Source organism: Microtus ochrogaster, chromosome 21 (assembly GCF_000317375.1).
Source record: "Microtus ochrogaster isolate Prairie Vole_2 chromosome 21, MicOch1.0, whole genome shotgun sequence".
In the NCBI taxonomy this organism is placed as follows: domain Eukaryota; kingdom Metazoa; phylum Chordata; class Mammalia; order Rodentia; family Cricetidae; genus Microtus; species Microtus ochrogaster.
This window is the reverse complement of record NC_022022.1, coordinates 45649262-45665593: the sequence shown is the minus strand read 5'-3', so window position 1 is coordinate 45665593 and position 16332 is coordinate 45649262. Positions and strand designations below refer to the sequence as shown.

The 16332-nt window shown below is 45.2% G+C and overlaps 1 protein-coding gene across 3 annotated transcripts in view; it reads right to left on the bottom strand.

Moving 5' to 3' along the window:
• Window positions 1-221: 221 nt before the first annotated feature.
• Lhx8 (LIM homeobox 8) overlaps window positions 222-16332 on the bottom strand; it is a 22189-nt gene continuing 6078 nt past the window's right edge. For 2 of the 3 annotated variants that reach the window (XM_005357463.3, XM_026784038.1), the window contains exons 5-9: window positions 13897-14117; window positions 13099-13202; window positions 8517-8612; window positions 3952-4135; window positions 222-923 (exon numbers count right to left, since the gene is read on the bottom strand). In XM_005357463.3, coding sequence (XP_005357520.1) covers window positions 877-923; window positions 3952-4135; window positions 8517-8612; window positions 13099-13202; window positions 13897-14117 — 652 coding nt within the window. In that variant the 3' untranslated portion in view covers window positions 222-876. Of the gene's footprint in view, window positions 924-3947; window positions 4136-8516; window positions 8613-13098; window positions 13203-13896; window positions 14118-16332 lie in introns of all 3 variants that reach the window. The other variant, XM_005357465.2, reaches the window with a different exon arrangement.

Sequence of the window (16332 nt, the reverse complement as noted above, 5' to 3'; positions counted from 1 at the left end):
TGACTAGTTAGTTTAAAAGCAATTAAAGGCCATTAAAGGCCAAGTGAGATGTTTTCACATACGGGTTGTCTGTTGTTGTTAAGTACAGTCATCTACAGATGGCTTTCCCAATAAAACAAACTCATGACCCTGCTCGAAACAAAACAGCTTTGTAAAAAAACAGATTAATAGCAACGTACTGGTGACAGCACACACAGAAGACAAGCTGGCCGCAGCCTTCACAAGGGTGGAAAGTGTTTAATGAACTTAGGATGGTGGCTTCGTAAAGTGTTATTTACAGCTAGGGCTCCCCAAGAGCAGACACCGCCGTGGGTGTGCTAGGCATGCTAGGACCGACGCGCCTTCAGCTCATCCCGAAAACACCGGCAAAATAAACTTCAGTTGCAAATTCACAGATACAATGCTTCAAGGTATAAAGTTGTATATAACAAAAAATACAGATAATATTTATGACAATAACTTACAGATACAAACTCATGAGAAACTACAGTTCCACAAAGGGCTGTAAACATTTTGCACATTGTCAGTCCAGTCTTTTAGGCAAAGTGCTCTTTTGATAATAAATTAACAGATACACGCTAGAGCCAACTATTTCCAGACAACACACAAAAAAAATGTTTTGACTTGTTTTCTTCTTGTAAACATAAGTTTTACAAAAAAAACAAAATGAAGAATTAATAAAAGTGTCTTGCAGGCCAACTACAGATACATACCTGGGCAGCGAAAGGATGTTTGAAATGTTTTGAATGTTAAATAAAAAAAATTAACATTAATATCTTTTCAATGGTATTTTATACATAATAAATGACAAGTTTATATCCTCAATCATTTCTATCCCTGAAAAAAGGAATTAGGTATGACTTATTGGCAGCTGGGTCATTGTATGGGGTAACAAGGGCTGGAGTCCAGGAGTTGCTGGTGAGCTACAAAATAGAAAAGAGACGTGGGCATCAGTTCTTTAGGGTGACCAATCGTGATTTAAACAAAGGCAAGGTGTCTTCCTCACTATCTCAGATGTGGGCATTAGTTCTATGTGGTATCTGGCATCAGATATAAGCAGCAGCCCACTGACTCGCCTTTGGGCATGGAGGCGTGCTCCGACTCTCTCCCGTTGACCGTACCTCACCCTGCACTGAGAAAGCTATGGTGTGCAGCTCCTACAGAGAGAGAGCTCCCGGTGCAGATGTTGCTTGTCTTTGTGTGCAGGTGTTCACGGAGGGGCATACCCAGGCTCTCCTTAGGAGCAGTCAGTTGTATTCTCCCTGAACTGCAACTCAAGGTTTTCCTTCCTTGGCCTTAGTCTCTGGGTACTAGGGTTACATGTAAGAACCCCCATGTTCAGCTAGCATCTGAACATGTTTGTCTCAGCAAGTACTGCAGTCTCTCACAGAACACACACGGCTCCAACAGCAGCGTAACTAAATGGCACAGTGGTATTATGGGCTGTTTTTTTTTTTTTTTTTTCCCTTAAAAACTTAAGATTCTGCTTTCAGCAAAGACTTCAAGCCAAGCCCCGCCTCTGAGAGCACTGGGAGAAGCGGTCAGTGACTGGGTCACGTGCTAGGAGGACATTTAAAAGACACCCACGTAGTAGGAAGTTTTGAAGTTCAGACCCAGAGAGGAAAGAAAGAAAATGGGCTTCTTGGTAGCAAAGATACTGCCGGGCTGAGATGCTGAGCAGCTTGTTTAGAAGTTAGACTTTGGCAGGGCAGTGGGGAAACAAACACAGGCCCTCTCTTGGGATTCCAGAGACGGAACTGGACTAACCTCCGAAGAACTAATGGGACTTGAGGTGATTTCCTGTCGCCCAGATTCGTACCACAGGAAACCACCGTTGTCTCTGATGAAAAGGTATCATCCAGAACCCCAAATTATTTATTTCTTACCCAAAATCTGAAATGAAGTGGATTTAAGGTTTTTTTTGTTTTTTGTTTTTGGCCTTTTTGTTTGTTTTGGGGGTTTTCGGAGGGGGGAGGGGCTGGCAGATAGTAAGAGCTGGCTCAGCTAAAGAGAGAGGGGAAACATCAGAGAAGATGCAGAAAGGGTGCAGATGCTGGAGCCATCAAACATGAGCGTTAGTGTGAGCATGGGCAACGCAACTGCTCAAGTCAGGAAAGAAGTGCCAAGCAGGCAGAGAGCAACAGAGATGAGGGTCCTCCACTGAGAGTCAGCAACCAAGTAAAAAGCCAATGGGTGGGGTTTATGCGTTTATATATATGCAAAGAATCTGTGACCTAAAAGATGACTTGGAAGGAAATGCACTAAAAATGGGAAGGCCAGAAAGTTACAATGTAAGAAATCATCACTGGCTCAAAAATCAATTTTGTGACAGGGTCTCACTATGTAACGCTGGCTGGCCCAGAACACTATGTAGACCAGGCTCACCTCAGACACAAGAGAGTCACCTGCCTCTACCTCTTCCTTAAAGGTGGGATTAAGATCTTTGCCACCACAATCAACTAAATAATTTTTAAAAGACACCGAGAGGTCCACTTAGCAAAGCCTCTAAGCAGAAGATACCTTCAGCACTTGCACTTATCGAAAGGCTTTATGTGTAGATTATAATCAGAAAGATCAGATTTGAAGAGACACCATCAGGCTTTATGTGTAGATTATAATCAGAAAGATCAGATTTGAAGAGACACCATCAGGCCAGTAGCCAGATACAGACACAGGGTCTTCGCGGGGTAAACAGATGTCCAAGGGTGAGGGCATCTTGTGAGCCATGAGAAGATGCTGATAAACATAATGAGATGGGACTACACTGTCGCCAGACTGGCCAGGATGAAGCGGGGGCAGCGGGCTCGGTGCTGGCGGCCACAGAAGCTCACAAGCTGCAAGCCGACCGGTCTGACTGCAGAGCGTCACACACACAACCCACGTATATATCAGCTAGAAGTCTGAACCCACAGCAGCCTGTTCCTAAAATACCCAGACTGCAACACGAAAGGCTATCGGCCATAAAACAGACATGAGTGGAATTCTGTACAGTAAGTCAGCAACACGGGTGACTCTCACACTCCACAGAAGAGAGAGATTCAAGATCGCACTGCCTGGTTCAGTTCCCATGAAGCCACAAGACAACCTGAGTTCAATCCCTAGGACCCTCGGGGATAAAAGGGTGTAACTGACTCCTGAAAGTTGCCCTCTGACCTCCACATGTATGCCATGGCAGCACACGTGCACCATACACACACATATGTATACATACATATAAATACACATATGTATATTATATATTATATATACATATATAAAGAAGTTTTAAAAAGGAAAATTAAGATACGACTTCTGAGCTCACGATCAACTCTGCAGAAGCAAACAAACCTCTGCTGCACCTCCATCAGGTGCCATTTACAGAGGACGCTCAGAGGCGAGCCAAGCCCAGCACGTAAGTGCGCTTTCTACATGTATGACTTACTTCAATAAAAATGTAGAAGAAAAAATACTCCAGTGCAGAGATATGAGTCAATATCCTTCTCTGACCATAGAAAATTAAAGTATTTAAATAGGTGTCCAAAACAAAACAAAGGGGGCTGGAGAGACGGATCCACAGCTAAAAGCACTGGCTGCTCTCCCAGAGGACAGAAGTTCAATTCCCAGCACCCACATGGGAGTTCACAACCCCTCTGAGGTTACTTTACACATGGAGTACACAGACATACATGCAGACAACACCCATACATATAAAATAAAAACAAAGGAAATTTAGAGAAAAAGAAGAAAAGAAACAAAAACTGCTGCCAGAAAATAATCCAAGTAACAAGTACCAAGTCCTCATTGATCTCTGCCCCTCAACCACAGAGCACCACGCTAACAGGCGGATGGCTTTGCTGTCTGCTGTACCCTATAATGTTTCTCAGCCATTGCGGAGGTAATCTCTCAAAGCCATGACCAAGATCAGCGATCCCATCCTAGACATTACCAGCTGAGGGGCGCTGCGCTACCTACCATCCATGTAAGTATGCAGCGCGGTCAGCATCGTCCCATCCTGGGGCACGTAGGCGGAATAAGCCATTTCTTCCAGCATGGGTGGAGACAGCCTGGATGGGGGCACCGCTGTGACTGGGGCGGAGGAGGAGTGATTTGGACTGACGTGTTTCTTGTGGCGGGCTCTGCAGTTCTGGAACCATACCTGACGGGGAGAAGGAGGAGGCCGTGAGGTCATGCACTGGCTTCTGATCCGTGGCCCAAGTCATCACCACACACCCCAGAAACAAACCTTCCCAAAGTCTGCAGATGGAGCTGGGAGGCTCTTCTGAGGCTCTGGTTTCTACCCACACACCACAGAAACCCAGTGCAGTGATGCATGCCTGTAATCCCAGCACTTGGGAGGAAATGGCAGATAGATCCTAAATTCAAGGTCATTTTTGGATACAAGCTACAGGCAAGTCTGAGCTATACAAGATCCTGCCTCAAAAAAAAATTTTTTTTTTTGGTTTTTCGAGACAGGGTTTCACTATGGTTTTGGAGCCTGTCCTGGAACTAGCTCTGTAGACCAGGCTGGTCTCGAACTCACAGAGATCCACCTGCCTCTGCCTCCCGAGTGCTGGGATTAAAGGCGTACGCCACCATCGCACAGCATCTCAAAAAATTTTAAAATGTCAGGGGCTGGAGAGATGGCTCAGCAGTTAAGAGCACTGGCTGCTCTTCCAGAGGACCAGGGTTTGATTTCAGCACCCACATGGCAGCTCACAACTGTCTGTGACTCCAGTTCCACAGGATCCAACATCCTCACAGAGACATATATGAAGGTAAAAACACCAATGCATATAAAATGAATAAGTTAAAAAAAGTTTAAAGAAATTTAAAATGTCCACTGACTGAAGAAACATTTTAGTTCAAGTATTATAACAATAGTCTTTTTTTCCTAAGCTAATAGTCTCTGGTGATTTACTTAACTGTCTAGTCTATGGGTTGTTTTTTTTTTTTTAGCACCTTTTAAAAACAGGTGAAGCCTTGAGAATTCTGGGAAAGTATCTCCAGTTTTACTATTCACATTTGGAAAAAAACAGAAAACAGGAAAGTTCTTTCAATCAGAACTTAAAAAGAAAGTACGGTTATATTCTTAGACACCTGCTGGATGCATTTCAAAGCTTGTTCACATTAGGAAAATCCCTACTGGGAGCTCACAACTTTCTCCAAGATTCTTGATTGAGCCCCTCCTAGTCACATTTATCCTGCTGCGTCCACTCTTTCAGTGAATACCTAGACTGTTCCCTGAGAAGCATGCTAAGGTCAAGTCTATAATAAGAACAAACTAGTCGTATTTAAAGCAGAATGAGCTACAAACACATCCATCTTGTAAGACCGCACAAAAAGCAACGTGCCGGTTATTCTGCTGTCTGTTCTGTAGCAGAGGTGAAGTGTTCCAGATGAATGAGGCTTAAATCCAGATCTGGGGCCCAAGGCCTGACTGCAAGAACACACCCGGGAGCTAATCTGTGTGTGTGGACTCTGCCATGAAAGGCAACTTCAACATACAGTGTCACAGGCTGAGGTATAGCTCAATTGTGGAATGCCTCTGCCTAACATGCATGCGCGCGCGCACACACACTTGGTCACCACATTCCAAACAAATTGTGTCACTGGAAAAATGAGAAAAGAAAGTGCTAAAAAAAAATAATAATTCAAGGAGGTTAGAATAAGCATTTTGGCATCTAGCAGGGTCCAGGCCAGGGAAGGGTCAGCAATATTATCTATGTCCAGGGCCACCAAGTGGAGCTTCATGGCATGAGAGGAGAGAGAGAAGGTGCAAAGATCTTACAAAGGGATAAAAGCTGGCCAGGTTTCAAAGACATACCCTGCCCCTTAGGGCTCAAACCCCCAGGGCTGTGCAGCCATCAACTCAAACCAAGGGAGCCAAACGTATCACTCATAGATGTACGGCCTGAGCAGGTGACTGGAGAAAGCGCAGGGAAAGTTCCTCGGTGGAGACTTGGGTATACACCAAGGAAAAACAGGGCGAGGTCACAGCGTCCTCTCTTGTTCTCTCTGTTCTCTGGAGACCACACCCAAAGTCTCCAGTGCCAGGTCCATCCACAGGCTCTTGAACGGCACATGCCGCCACTCCGAGGAGAGGACACTACATTCCCCACTGCTGAGGGGGCCGTATGCCACCTGTGACACCAGGAGTCACACCTGCCATCACGTCAAGAACATCCAACGTTCAAGCCACACATACTAAAAGTTCCAATCTGACAAGCTAATGCTGGACGGCAATCTGACTTGCACATGGTGACCTAAATAAAGCCTGGAAACAGCCTGGCCGACGCCTCTCTTGGGTCGCTATCCTTCAATAATAAGAACCGCGCTGGGAAGACCATGCTGTCTCCTTCGCTAGATTCATAGCGGTTACAAATCTGAACTTCTTGTCTCCACTGCACAATGAAGTCTGAAATTAGGAGGCACCCTGCAGGCCATGGAGTCCAAACTAGCCACAAGGAAACGTCACACACAGCCTGTCACGAAGAAGGTTCGTGATGAAGTCAACCACTCCTTTCCATCCACCCTTCCCAGGATAGCTATGCACAGATATCTGAGGAAGCCCCTCCCCTTGTCACGTCTGTCTCATACTTATCGCCTTTAATACTATGAGACTTCTAGATCTTTTAAGCACTCCTTTTGAACTGACCTCTTGTCAGTGCTTTTGTAAAAAAAAAAAAATAAAGTTAGTATTCTGAGCATGTGACCAGTGCAGAAGATATGTGACCTGACTCCTTAGGGAGCCTCAACACATCATACACCACAGTCACCAGGAGCCGCTGGAAGCCCTGTCTTCAGAGAGAAGCTGCCTCTTCCTAGGGTGTCCCAAATGCAGGGTTTACTTGTTTATCACAAACACTTCCTGCTTCCCAAAGAATAAGCACCTAAGGATCAACTCCATGCAACAGCACATGTGTACCAAAAAGGAAACCGTGACCCCAGGTCAAATATATTTTCTGCAGGTTATGATTAGTGCCATTCATTTAAAAAAAAAAAAAAACAACTCAACAATTCCTTTAAATGGTGTTCCATGTCCCTAGCCTCCCTATACCACGTCTCTGCTCAGGCAGTCACCTCTTTGATGAGGTAACTTCTTCAGACCCTCTGCTGCTTCTCCAGTCACGGTGCTGCCAGGCTCCCTCCATCCAGACAACCTCTGCCACCCTGTCCTCCCCATCAAGAACCTCCTCTGTTCCTTATACTCGCTCAGAGATTGTAAAGGATCAATCCAATTTCATGGGACCTGTTCACACAGTGGGTCAATACCAACGCTGCATAGCTAGCACAGGTAAAGGTGACTGCACTCCCCTCCCAACAGCCAAGGAGCTTTCTTCTGACTCCCCCGTTCCCAGGCACCCTTCCCAGGAGAACCTGAACTTCTAACTGAGCAATGATCTCCCTTCCGCTTCTCTGGTGCAGCCTCTCTGCGCTGCTTTCTTGACTTGCTAGCAGTCAGTAGCTGCCATCATTATGCAATTAGTAAAAATGTTTCTGGAATTTAGTTATAGGCCCACACTGCAGTCAAATCTCTTAAAAACTTAAGAGCAAACAAACAAAAACAAAAACCTCCCTCTAGTTTCCTGGTCACCGGACCCTCCCTTCTCCCCATGTTTTATCAGTTTCTCCCTTTTCTAAATCATCTATCGTGGCTTCCTTTCACAAAGGGGGCAACTCCAACAATTTCCCAGACTTTCCACACATGAATTCTATGGTATAGCATGTCTGGCTACAGCTCACTCTTCCCTAGCCTTACTCATGTCAACCCTTCTCCCTGAATCTTCAGTAAAGGCTAGTATCATCTTGTGGAGGGTTGGGCAGAAAGAGGGGGTGGGGGGAAATGGGGAGGGGAAGGAGCCGGGAAGGGAGGGCTCAGAACCAGGTCTGGCTTGGAGGCGAAGCCAAAGTCAGGTGGTCCTTTAACAATTTCCTCTGCAATGGAAACATTCTGTCAGCAGGAAGGTAAACAACTCGAAACAGCTTCAGGAAGTCCCTGAATTTGACCAGATTCACTAGGCCCCTCCCTGCCAGAATAGACAATAAAAGCTGAGCATAACAGAGAGACCAGATGCTGCCTGGAAAAAGCAGAAAGCATCCTGCTGAGCTGCTTGAAGAGGTTTAGACCAACCCCAGGCACCAGGAAAGGATGCTCTTTAACCAGCTGCGCCAGCCCTGGGCTGTGCAGTGTGCTCCAGGTTCCCAGTTCTGTGAGCTGTCACCCGTGCTGGGGTGGGCCTTGGTGATGCAGCTGTCTATAAGTCATTTCTGCCCCGGTAAGGAAACCCAATAAAGCTCACCGGTTCACCCCGCTGGACGTGGGTGTTTTCACACTTTGGTCTGTGGTGAGAAGACCTGTGTGCTGTGTCTTCCCAGGAAAGCCTTTGTCACACACGCTTTTACAAAACAGGCTCAGTGGGGAAGACCTGAAGAGGGATCTGGCATTCTGAGGTTTTTCACAAAAGAGCAGCATCCACACCGGTGGAGAGTCAGATGCAGAATTTCTTGTCTCTCTTGATGTACGTAAATGATCTCACCTGTATGACACGCCTGCTTAAGCCCGTCCTTTCTGCCAGCTTCTGGAGGGTCTGTGCATCTGGGTTGTTGTCCTGAGCAAACTGTGCTTGCATAACCTGTGGTTGTTTTTAAAATCAAACGTTGGGAGAAAACCGTTATCAGCCTGATCTTTGGTGTTTATGATGGAACAGATAAGACACACAATGACAATGTGATGTGTATTTAATTCCTGAGGGTCAGCGCAGCCGAGAGCAAATGAAAGAGCGGCTTACTTTATAAATCCACATAAACTCTGAGATCTTTAAAAATAAAACCACTGCAGGATGGAAAGCCGCCTCTCAACTATGCCATTAGAGATGTGACCTTTCCCCATCCAGTTTCAGAACTCCCAGATAAAATATACAGAATACAAGTCTCCTGCACTGGAAGCTCAAAACACAAACCACGCTGCATTTATCTCTGGCCTCTGTGGGTCTGAACAGCCTCAAGGCCTCTAACAGCTTTGGTTGATGCCCTGCTGTGGACATGGATGTTACGACACTGCGGTCATGCCATTGTTGTGTGGAGGGGCATTTGCTCCGCATGAAGCCACCTCTGAGATCTTAAGAGGAGACACATCCATTAGTCCACACGAGAAACCTTAGCAGAGCCCAGAGATTTAGCTGTGACTTTCTGCTGATCTCACTACGAAAGAGCTATGACATGTATACATTCACGTATGGCAGTGTTTGGGGAGGGTGATTTAAAGTTCCTAGAAGAAAAAAATACAGAAATGCCGATAATCGCCTGCAAGCAAAAGTAAGGGAGAAGGAGATGAAAGCCGAAGTCAGGGCCTTTGAATTCTTGGAAGGGGTCTGTGAGAATCAAGTAACACATTGGAATTTTATTACCCAAAGTCAATCAGCTGAGGGGAGTGTGAGATAAAGATAATACAGAATAGGGGCATTTAATAGGCTGTGCTTATCTGTGGACCTGGGAAGTGAACAGGTCAACACCCTCTGTCCCACTTACTAGCCCTTCCCGAGGCAGGTGAACTGCAGTCTCTGCCTGTTCCTGACTTCTCTGCCCCCATCTCTCTCCCCTTTTCCCCTCTCTCCTCTCTCTGTCTCTCTCTGTCTCTGTCTCTCTCTCTCTGCATCTTCAAATGTTGAAAGGTAGCCCAACAGATTGCTTCAAAAAAGTGGGAGCCCAGGGGGCCAGGAGAAAGAATGTTCCCCCCAGGGGGCGCTACACTCCCTGCCTGCCACAGAGGTATGCACTTCAGAGTCGGTGACTAAAGAACCCTTAACAATAAGAGGGAATGGAGAGATGGATAAAAGCCCAGAGTAGGTTAGAAATATCCTGAGGCTGCAAAGACGCCCCTAGCTACCAACTCTTCTAGGGTCAAGTGCAAGACTCCTCGTGTCCCATCCAATATTGCATTAATATACTCATTGGAAAGGGAGCTTAGCCTTTTTCTTATTGAAAAAGTGTCAAAATGGACTAGTGTCTGCAATCTCCATCCCTTCGCCCTTCCCTTCCGTACCCGAGGGACTGCTGTTCTGTAGCTGTGCGTGTGTTGGCGTGACTTAAGCATGACAACCCAAAGACAAAATGGCAAGCAAATTAAATACAGCTTGAGGCTGGAGAGATGGCTCAGAGGTTAAGAGATGGCTCAGAGGTCAGTGCTCTTAACCTCTTGCAGAGGTCCTGAGTTCAATTCCCAGCAACCACATGGTGGCTCACAGCCATCTATAATGAGATCTGGTGCCCTCTTCTGGCATGCAAGCATACATGGAAGGAAATGTTGTATACATAATAAATAAATAAATCTTTAAAAAAATAAATACATCTTTAATTTTTCACAAAGACAAAGCTTAACTGGTATTTGGGAATTTGCTTCTAAATTCATTATTGATAATCTGGTTTAAATAGGAGCAAAATCCCTCTAGGGATAAATAATAGAACCAATGTACACTTAGCAAAGACAGTTCATCAAAAAAATGGAACTTAAGTCTACCCTGGCCAATTAGAACTAGAATATTCTAAAGAAAATGTTGTACTCACTGTTCTTCCTTTAGTTAGTACTAGTGTTCAGTCTCACATAAAAAGAAAAACGGGGAAAAAAAAGAGAAAAGAAAAGGCCCTTTGGGTTTCTACTTGGTTTCCCTATTCTGCAGATGTCAAAGCTCCTGAATACCACCTCCCAAGTCCTTCTGGGATGATCATGGGGAAGCCCTGCAGAGGCAGCACTTTAACACCAAGAGGTCTACCAGAAGTCCAGAGTGTGTATACTCTCATCTGATCAATGTGATCTGAAAACAGATCCGTGTAGGAGCCAACCTTGGGTGTTCAATGTCGACACTGCTGGCTATTGTGAGCCAACCATGGCACAAGCAGGAATTTGAGTGCCCTTCTTATCAATGGGGCCACGTTGAGACACATCTGTAGACACACCCTCTGAATTGGAAGCTTCTTTCTGTGAGGTTCTGAGATGGAATTTCAGGATTTAGTTGCCCTGTGCTAACGCTCCTCTTCAAAGCAAGCACCACATGGGCAGGATCGACTCAGTGGTCATGGGTGATTTTATTATTACTATTTTGTTGAAGTCAATATTATTTGAATACATTCAGTTTTCCCAAAATGTGGGCGTTTGATAAGGTGAATACAGTACCTGGTTTATCAGACAATCTGGGAAAAGTAAATGACTGGGGGGGGAGGGTTGTTTGTTTTTCTTTTAAACCTGAGGCTGCCCCAGCTTTCTTGTTCTTTAGAGCAATTGAGGACTGCGCCTCATTTATTCTGACCACCTCGGGTACAGGATCAATACTACAGAATGCTGAATCCATGAGACCATGCTCTACAGAACCCGACTCTGATCGCTAATGATTCAGGTCACGTTCTTATGTAGCAATGCATGGTTTAAGTATTTTGTGAACATTGTAAGTTGTAATTATAAGCCTGTCTGCAAGCTTCAGAATTTTTCCTCTCTGTATTGCTGGGTTCTGGTGGAGAACATGGTCTCCTGGGAGGCAAAACCACATGAGAAGCACAGAGGCTGGACGAGTCTGTCTGAACCTCTCTCTCCTCTGCCATCCCCTGAACAGTCAGTTACCTTTGCGGGTGGTTCCTGCGCCCCTCGAGGAGGCCGACTACACTGAGAACCTGTGGGATTGGCTGAGGAGTTGACGATCTAAGCACGATGCCTGCCATAGGGCTTGGCCCGCAAAAACACCCACAAATATCCCACCTTATTTTTTTTCCCTGTAATTATCTTCTCACCAGGGATTGCACAGCTACCTGCCATGGCTTTGAAGCTCTACAGTTACAATTTTAGTAAGGAATTTTCACATCCAAGTTTTGAAGCCTGTAACTGTCAAAGTCCCAGCCACCCCCTCACGGAGCAACCACTTTCAGATACGATACGCGTCTACTGAGATGCCGTCTAACCCGGCCCGCTTCTGCAGACTGGGTGCTTTGCAAAGCCTGGACAAGAGTTCACATCAGCAACTGCATGTGCGTGACTCTCTCTAACACCCCCGAGGAGCATCCAAGCAACGAGACTCAAACGTAATGTTCTTCACGTATTAATTACAGGTCATGGACTTCATGTCTCCTAAGTAGCAAGCGATTGTCTACGTGCAGGGTTTGCTTCTAATGGAGCTAGATTTTAATACGCAGCATTTGGTCCATTTGCCAAGTCCTTTCAGAATGCTGGCCATGTCCAGGTTACCCCTCTAGTCATTCTTTAAGACCTCACTCTTGAAGTCCTTCTAGGGTAGAAGTCTACACTGCTGGCCAGTCTCTGACTACTACAAGTGCCTTCTCTTTCTTTTGCTAACAAGATACAATTGCCGCAGTCCTGACCTGAAGATGATATCATATGCAACACACCCAGTAACCTGCGGAAGAGGTGCACGAAATGCCCTTTATCCTAAAACAAATACCTCGGCTGCACTGATCTCTTAGAAAATACAACCATCCGGAAAAATTCCAGAAAGAATCATATGTAGACCTAAATACAAAGCAGGGAATATTTTCTTGAGAGTCTGCACAAATGAGACAATACATCCAGTGCAACTGTGATAACGATTCCATCTATTTTCAACAGGAAGAGTCAGCCTCAGCAGGGACGATGGAGTCACTGCCTCCACCCCTCACGACCGGATCAACCATTCGAGTCTCGTCTCCGTTGGGCGGGTTCGGTTCCTCCCTACAATTTTGTAGATTAAACAACTCACATGATTTACTGAAATGGCAGCACATCGGAGCCCCACGGCCTTGGGTGCCATCTCTTTCAGCTGAGTCTTCTGTTGTCATTACAGGTAATAAAACGTCTGCCTTAGACAGATGCTCTCAGGAACAACACTATGTCCTAACGTCAGTACCAAAGAAACCCTAAGGACACAAAGCTACCACGACTGGACTCTGTAGCACGTAACCTTTTAGGGCAGTAAGTGTATCTCTAGTCTCATCAAGTTGGATCTTTTAGGGAGTATAGGACAACCTTTCAGCAAACAATATTCTTGGGCAGCATGGCGATGGCTTTTGATTTTGCTTTGAAGCCTGTTCTCTGTTGTGGGGAAAGAGTTTGAGAAACCACAACGGTATTGTCACGTCTACCTGGAGTTGATCGGCTGTGAAGCTGGTCCGGGCTCTTTTGGCTGGCTTTGGATGATTGACATCTTGTTCTGTGAGCAGGGCTCCTTCCACACTAATCCCGTTACCTGCGGTTTAAGAAACAAACCACCCCGTTGGTAACTCAGATGGGTCCACACGTCTGCACAGCGACAGTTCCCTGACACGCTGTGGCTTCTTGCGGGGGCCATGTGCATCTTTTGAATTTGTAAAGTTTTAAAAACGTGTTGCAAATAGACTGGAAGAGATGGTCTATTTATAGCCTTGTACACTCTACCCAAAATGTAGTGGAAGTATATATTACAGGTCCACGTTAGGAAGGCAAATACAGAGAAATAAAGCTAAACCCAAACTCAGGCTGCTGCCACAAGGTACAGTGCAGTGAGGGACTCACAGAGGCCACCCCTTGCCCGCAAAGCAACAGATGGAGCTCTTTCTGGCACCACTGTGGACTTTATGACCATCACCTCCTTTATAAAAAACACCCCCGTAGACCTGTAGGGCCAGGTATGCAATTGAGGTGTAAGGTCACCGCTGGAAGGTTACAGAATAGACGGGACTGCACTCTTAGGCGTTTTTAAAAAACCAGATTTGGAGAAATATGAATGTGTAACATGGAATCTTATTTTGTTTAATAAAATTATGCAAATAAAATATGGGAAAACATTAATACCAAAAATAAAATAAAATAAAATAAAATAAAATAAAAAACACCCCCGAACCCATTTTCATCTCTTCGCCCACCGTCCTACAGACTCAGAGGTGTCTGGAAGCCCCACCTACCGTTCTCCACTTCTCTTTTTAAATTATCCAGCATGCAGTCGAAATGCATCCTGCAGAGAACTTTCTCTTCCACCAAGGCGAACTCCTCTCCAGTGGACAGTTGCCTCTTGCAGGAAAAGCAGGCAAAGCAGGCCAAGTGATACACGTTGCCCTTGGCCCTGCGGACCCAGTCAGTAGAGTGGATGTGCCTCCCACAGCGGGAGCAGCGCGTCCCATAGCGTCTGCAGCACACAGGGAGGAGGCATGGTGAGGTGGGCATCTGGCAACCGTACACTGACCCATCATCACGCTCGTTGGAGGGGTGTAAGTATTTGAGTATGGGGAAAGTGAAACAGGCACTTTCTCAGTGTTGGAAGCAGTTGAGATAGGGTCACAATCCAAATGTGTTTCGAAAACAAAACTGCCCCAATCAGGAATGGTGAGGAAGGCGAGTTTAATATTAAAATAATTGAGAGGAGGACTTTGAATAGCCCTTCTATTGGGTCATGTGTTAAGGCATTTATATGTTACCCAGAGATTCCAGATACTCATGCTCAGTCACACATATACACTCAGGGTTGAGAACCTCAAAGGGGAAAACTACACTAACTCAACATCGAAACACGGATCAACTAGGAATCTAGCTGAGGGGACGGGTGGAGCTCACGGTGGAATATGTACAGAGCCCACACAACACTGGGTTCAGTCTCCAGCGCTAGAATAAGCTCACATCCCAGTTGAGATGAATAGGGGGACCAGTGAATGCAAACAGATTTAAATTAGAAGTTATCAGAGAATGCACATTAAGTGTAGCCTTTCTCTCTCTGATCTCTCCATGGCTGTGTAACTGTTAGGTGTCTTCCAGGACGCACTTCTTTGTGGAGAGTTGTCTAAAACTTACAAACTTGGAATCTAGATTCTACACCCTGAAGGGCGGAGGGGGGGAAGTTTGCAGCATTCCAGCCATGACAAATGGCCGCACTGTCAGCCACAGAGAGTGGAAGTAGTGTCTAAAACTTCCAGAATGATCTGTAGGCGTTCTCAGAAAGACACCAGAGGCAAAGGGAATTTCCCCCCCTCTCTGTCACAGTGACTAGATACCCTTCTCTGTCTCCCAGCAGTCCCTGGCAGACAAGGTTAGCACATCTGCCTTTGTCTACCCAGGGACCCATCTTTAAAAGTATTGCCAATTTAATCGGAGCATTGAATTTTAAAAATGAACTTCAGAACATATACACACAAAAAATCCTAAAGAGATAGATTTTAATAAATCCTTTTTTAAAACATCAACAATTTCAAAGGGTGGTTAACATATGGTAATTTGAAATGCCAATGAATTAACTGGTGGTACACACCTTTAATCCCAGCACTTGGGAGTCAGAGGCAGGTGGATTTTTGCGAGTCTGAAAACAGCCTGTTATACAGAATGAGTTCCAGGACTAGACAGAGAAACCCTGTCTTGAAAAACTGAAGGAAAATAAAAGAAAGAATAGGAAAAAGAAATGGCATAATTCTGGGGAGAAGCATACATTTTTGGCAATTATGAAATCACTTCATTGTACAAAATAGACTCCGATATGACCATGTTCTACAACCTTTGTATTATATCCAGCTCCATCAATAAAATCGCTGTAATAACTTTTGAAATGGTGTTGGCACTGTACTGTTACCACCTTCGCTGTGCAGAATTTTGCAAAGAACTTTGTCCTATTTAAGAATGCAAATGAAGAGATATGACCACACTTAAAGTAAGGCCTGTAAGTTTTAGACAACTCTCCACAAAGAAGTGCGTCCTGGAAGACACCTAACAGTTACACAGCTATGGAGAGATCAGAGAGAAAAAGGCCACACTTAATATCTTGCACAAATACAGTCTCACAAGCCAAAGTCAAAGAACAAGGCCATAAATAAAAATAAAAGCAAGACTTCTGGGCAGAACAATTCAGTTTGTTGTATTTACGACAGTGGGATAGTTTGTTATCTAAACGCCTAGTATCTTCCGGGGAGCAATTCCCCATAATGTTTCTATTTTACTTCACCACTAACTTCAAACAAGGAATCCTGCTACCATCATGTATTTATTTCATCCCTAACTGCAGATCCCAAAATTCCCTGTTTTGAATATTCCCAACCTTTCATCCTTAGGATGGGAATATGACCCAAAATGAAGTTTTATGTAGCCCATTCCTAAAAAAGCCAAACACTAATTTAGTTTAAATACAAATTATTACCTCTCCCCCAAATTTTGAGAGGTTGAGCATGGTGCTTAAAGCCTCTAATCTTGGCACTTGAGAGGCAACACAGAAAGACTGTGAGTTCAAGGCCAGGCTAGGCTACATAACAAGCTCCGATCTCAAAAAAATATTTTGGCCGGGCGGTGGTGGCGCACACCTTTAATCCCAGCACTCGGGAGGCAGAGGCAGGCGGATCTCTGTGAGTTCGAGACCAGCCTGGTCT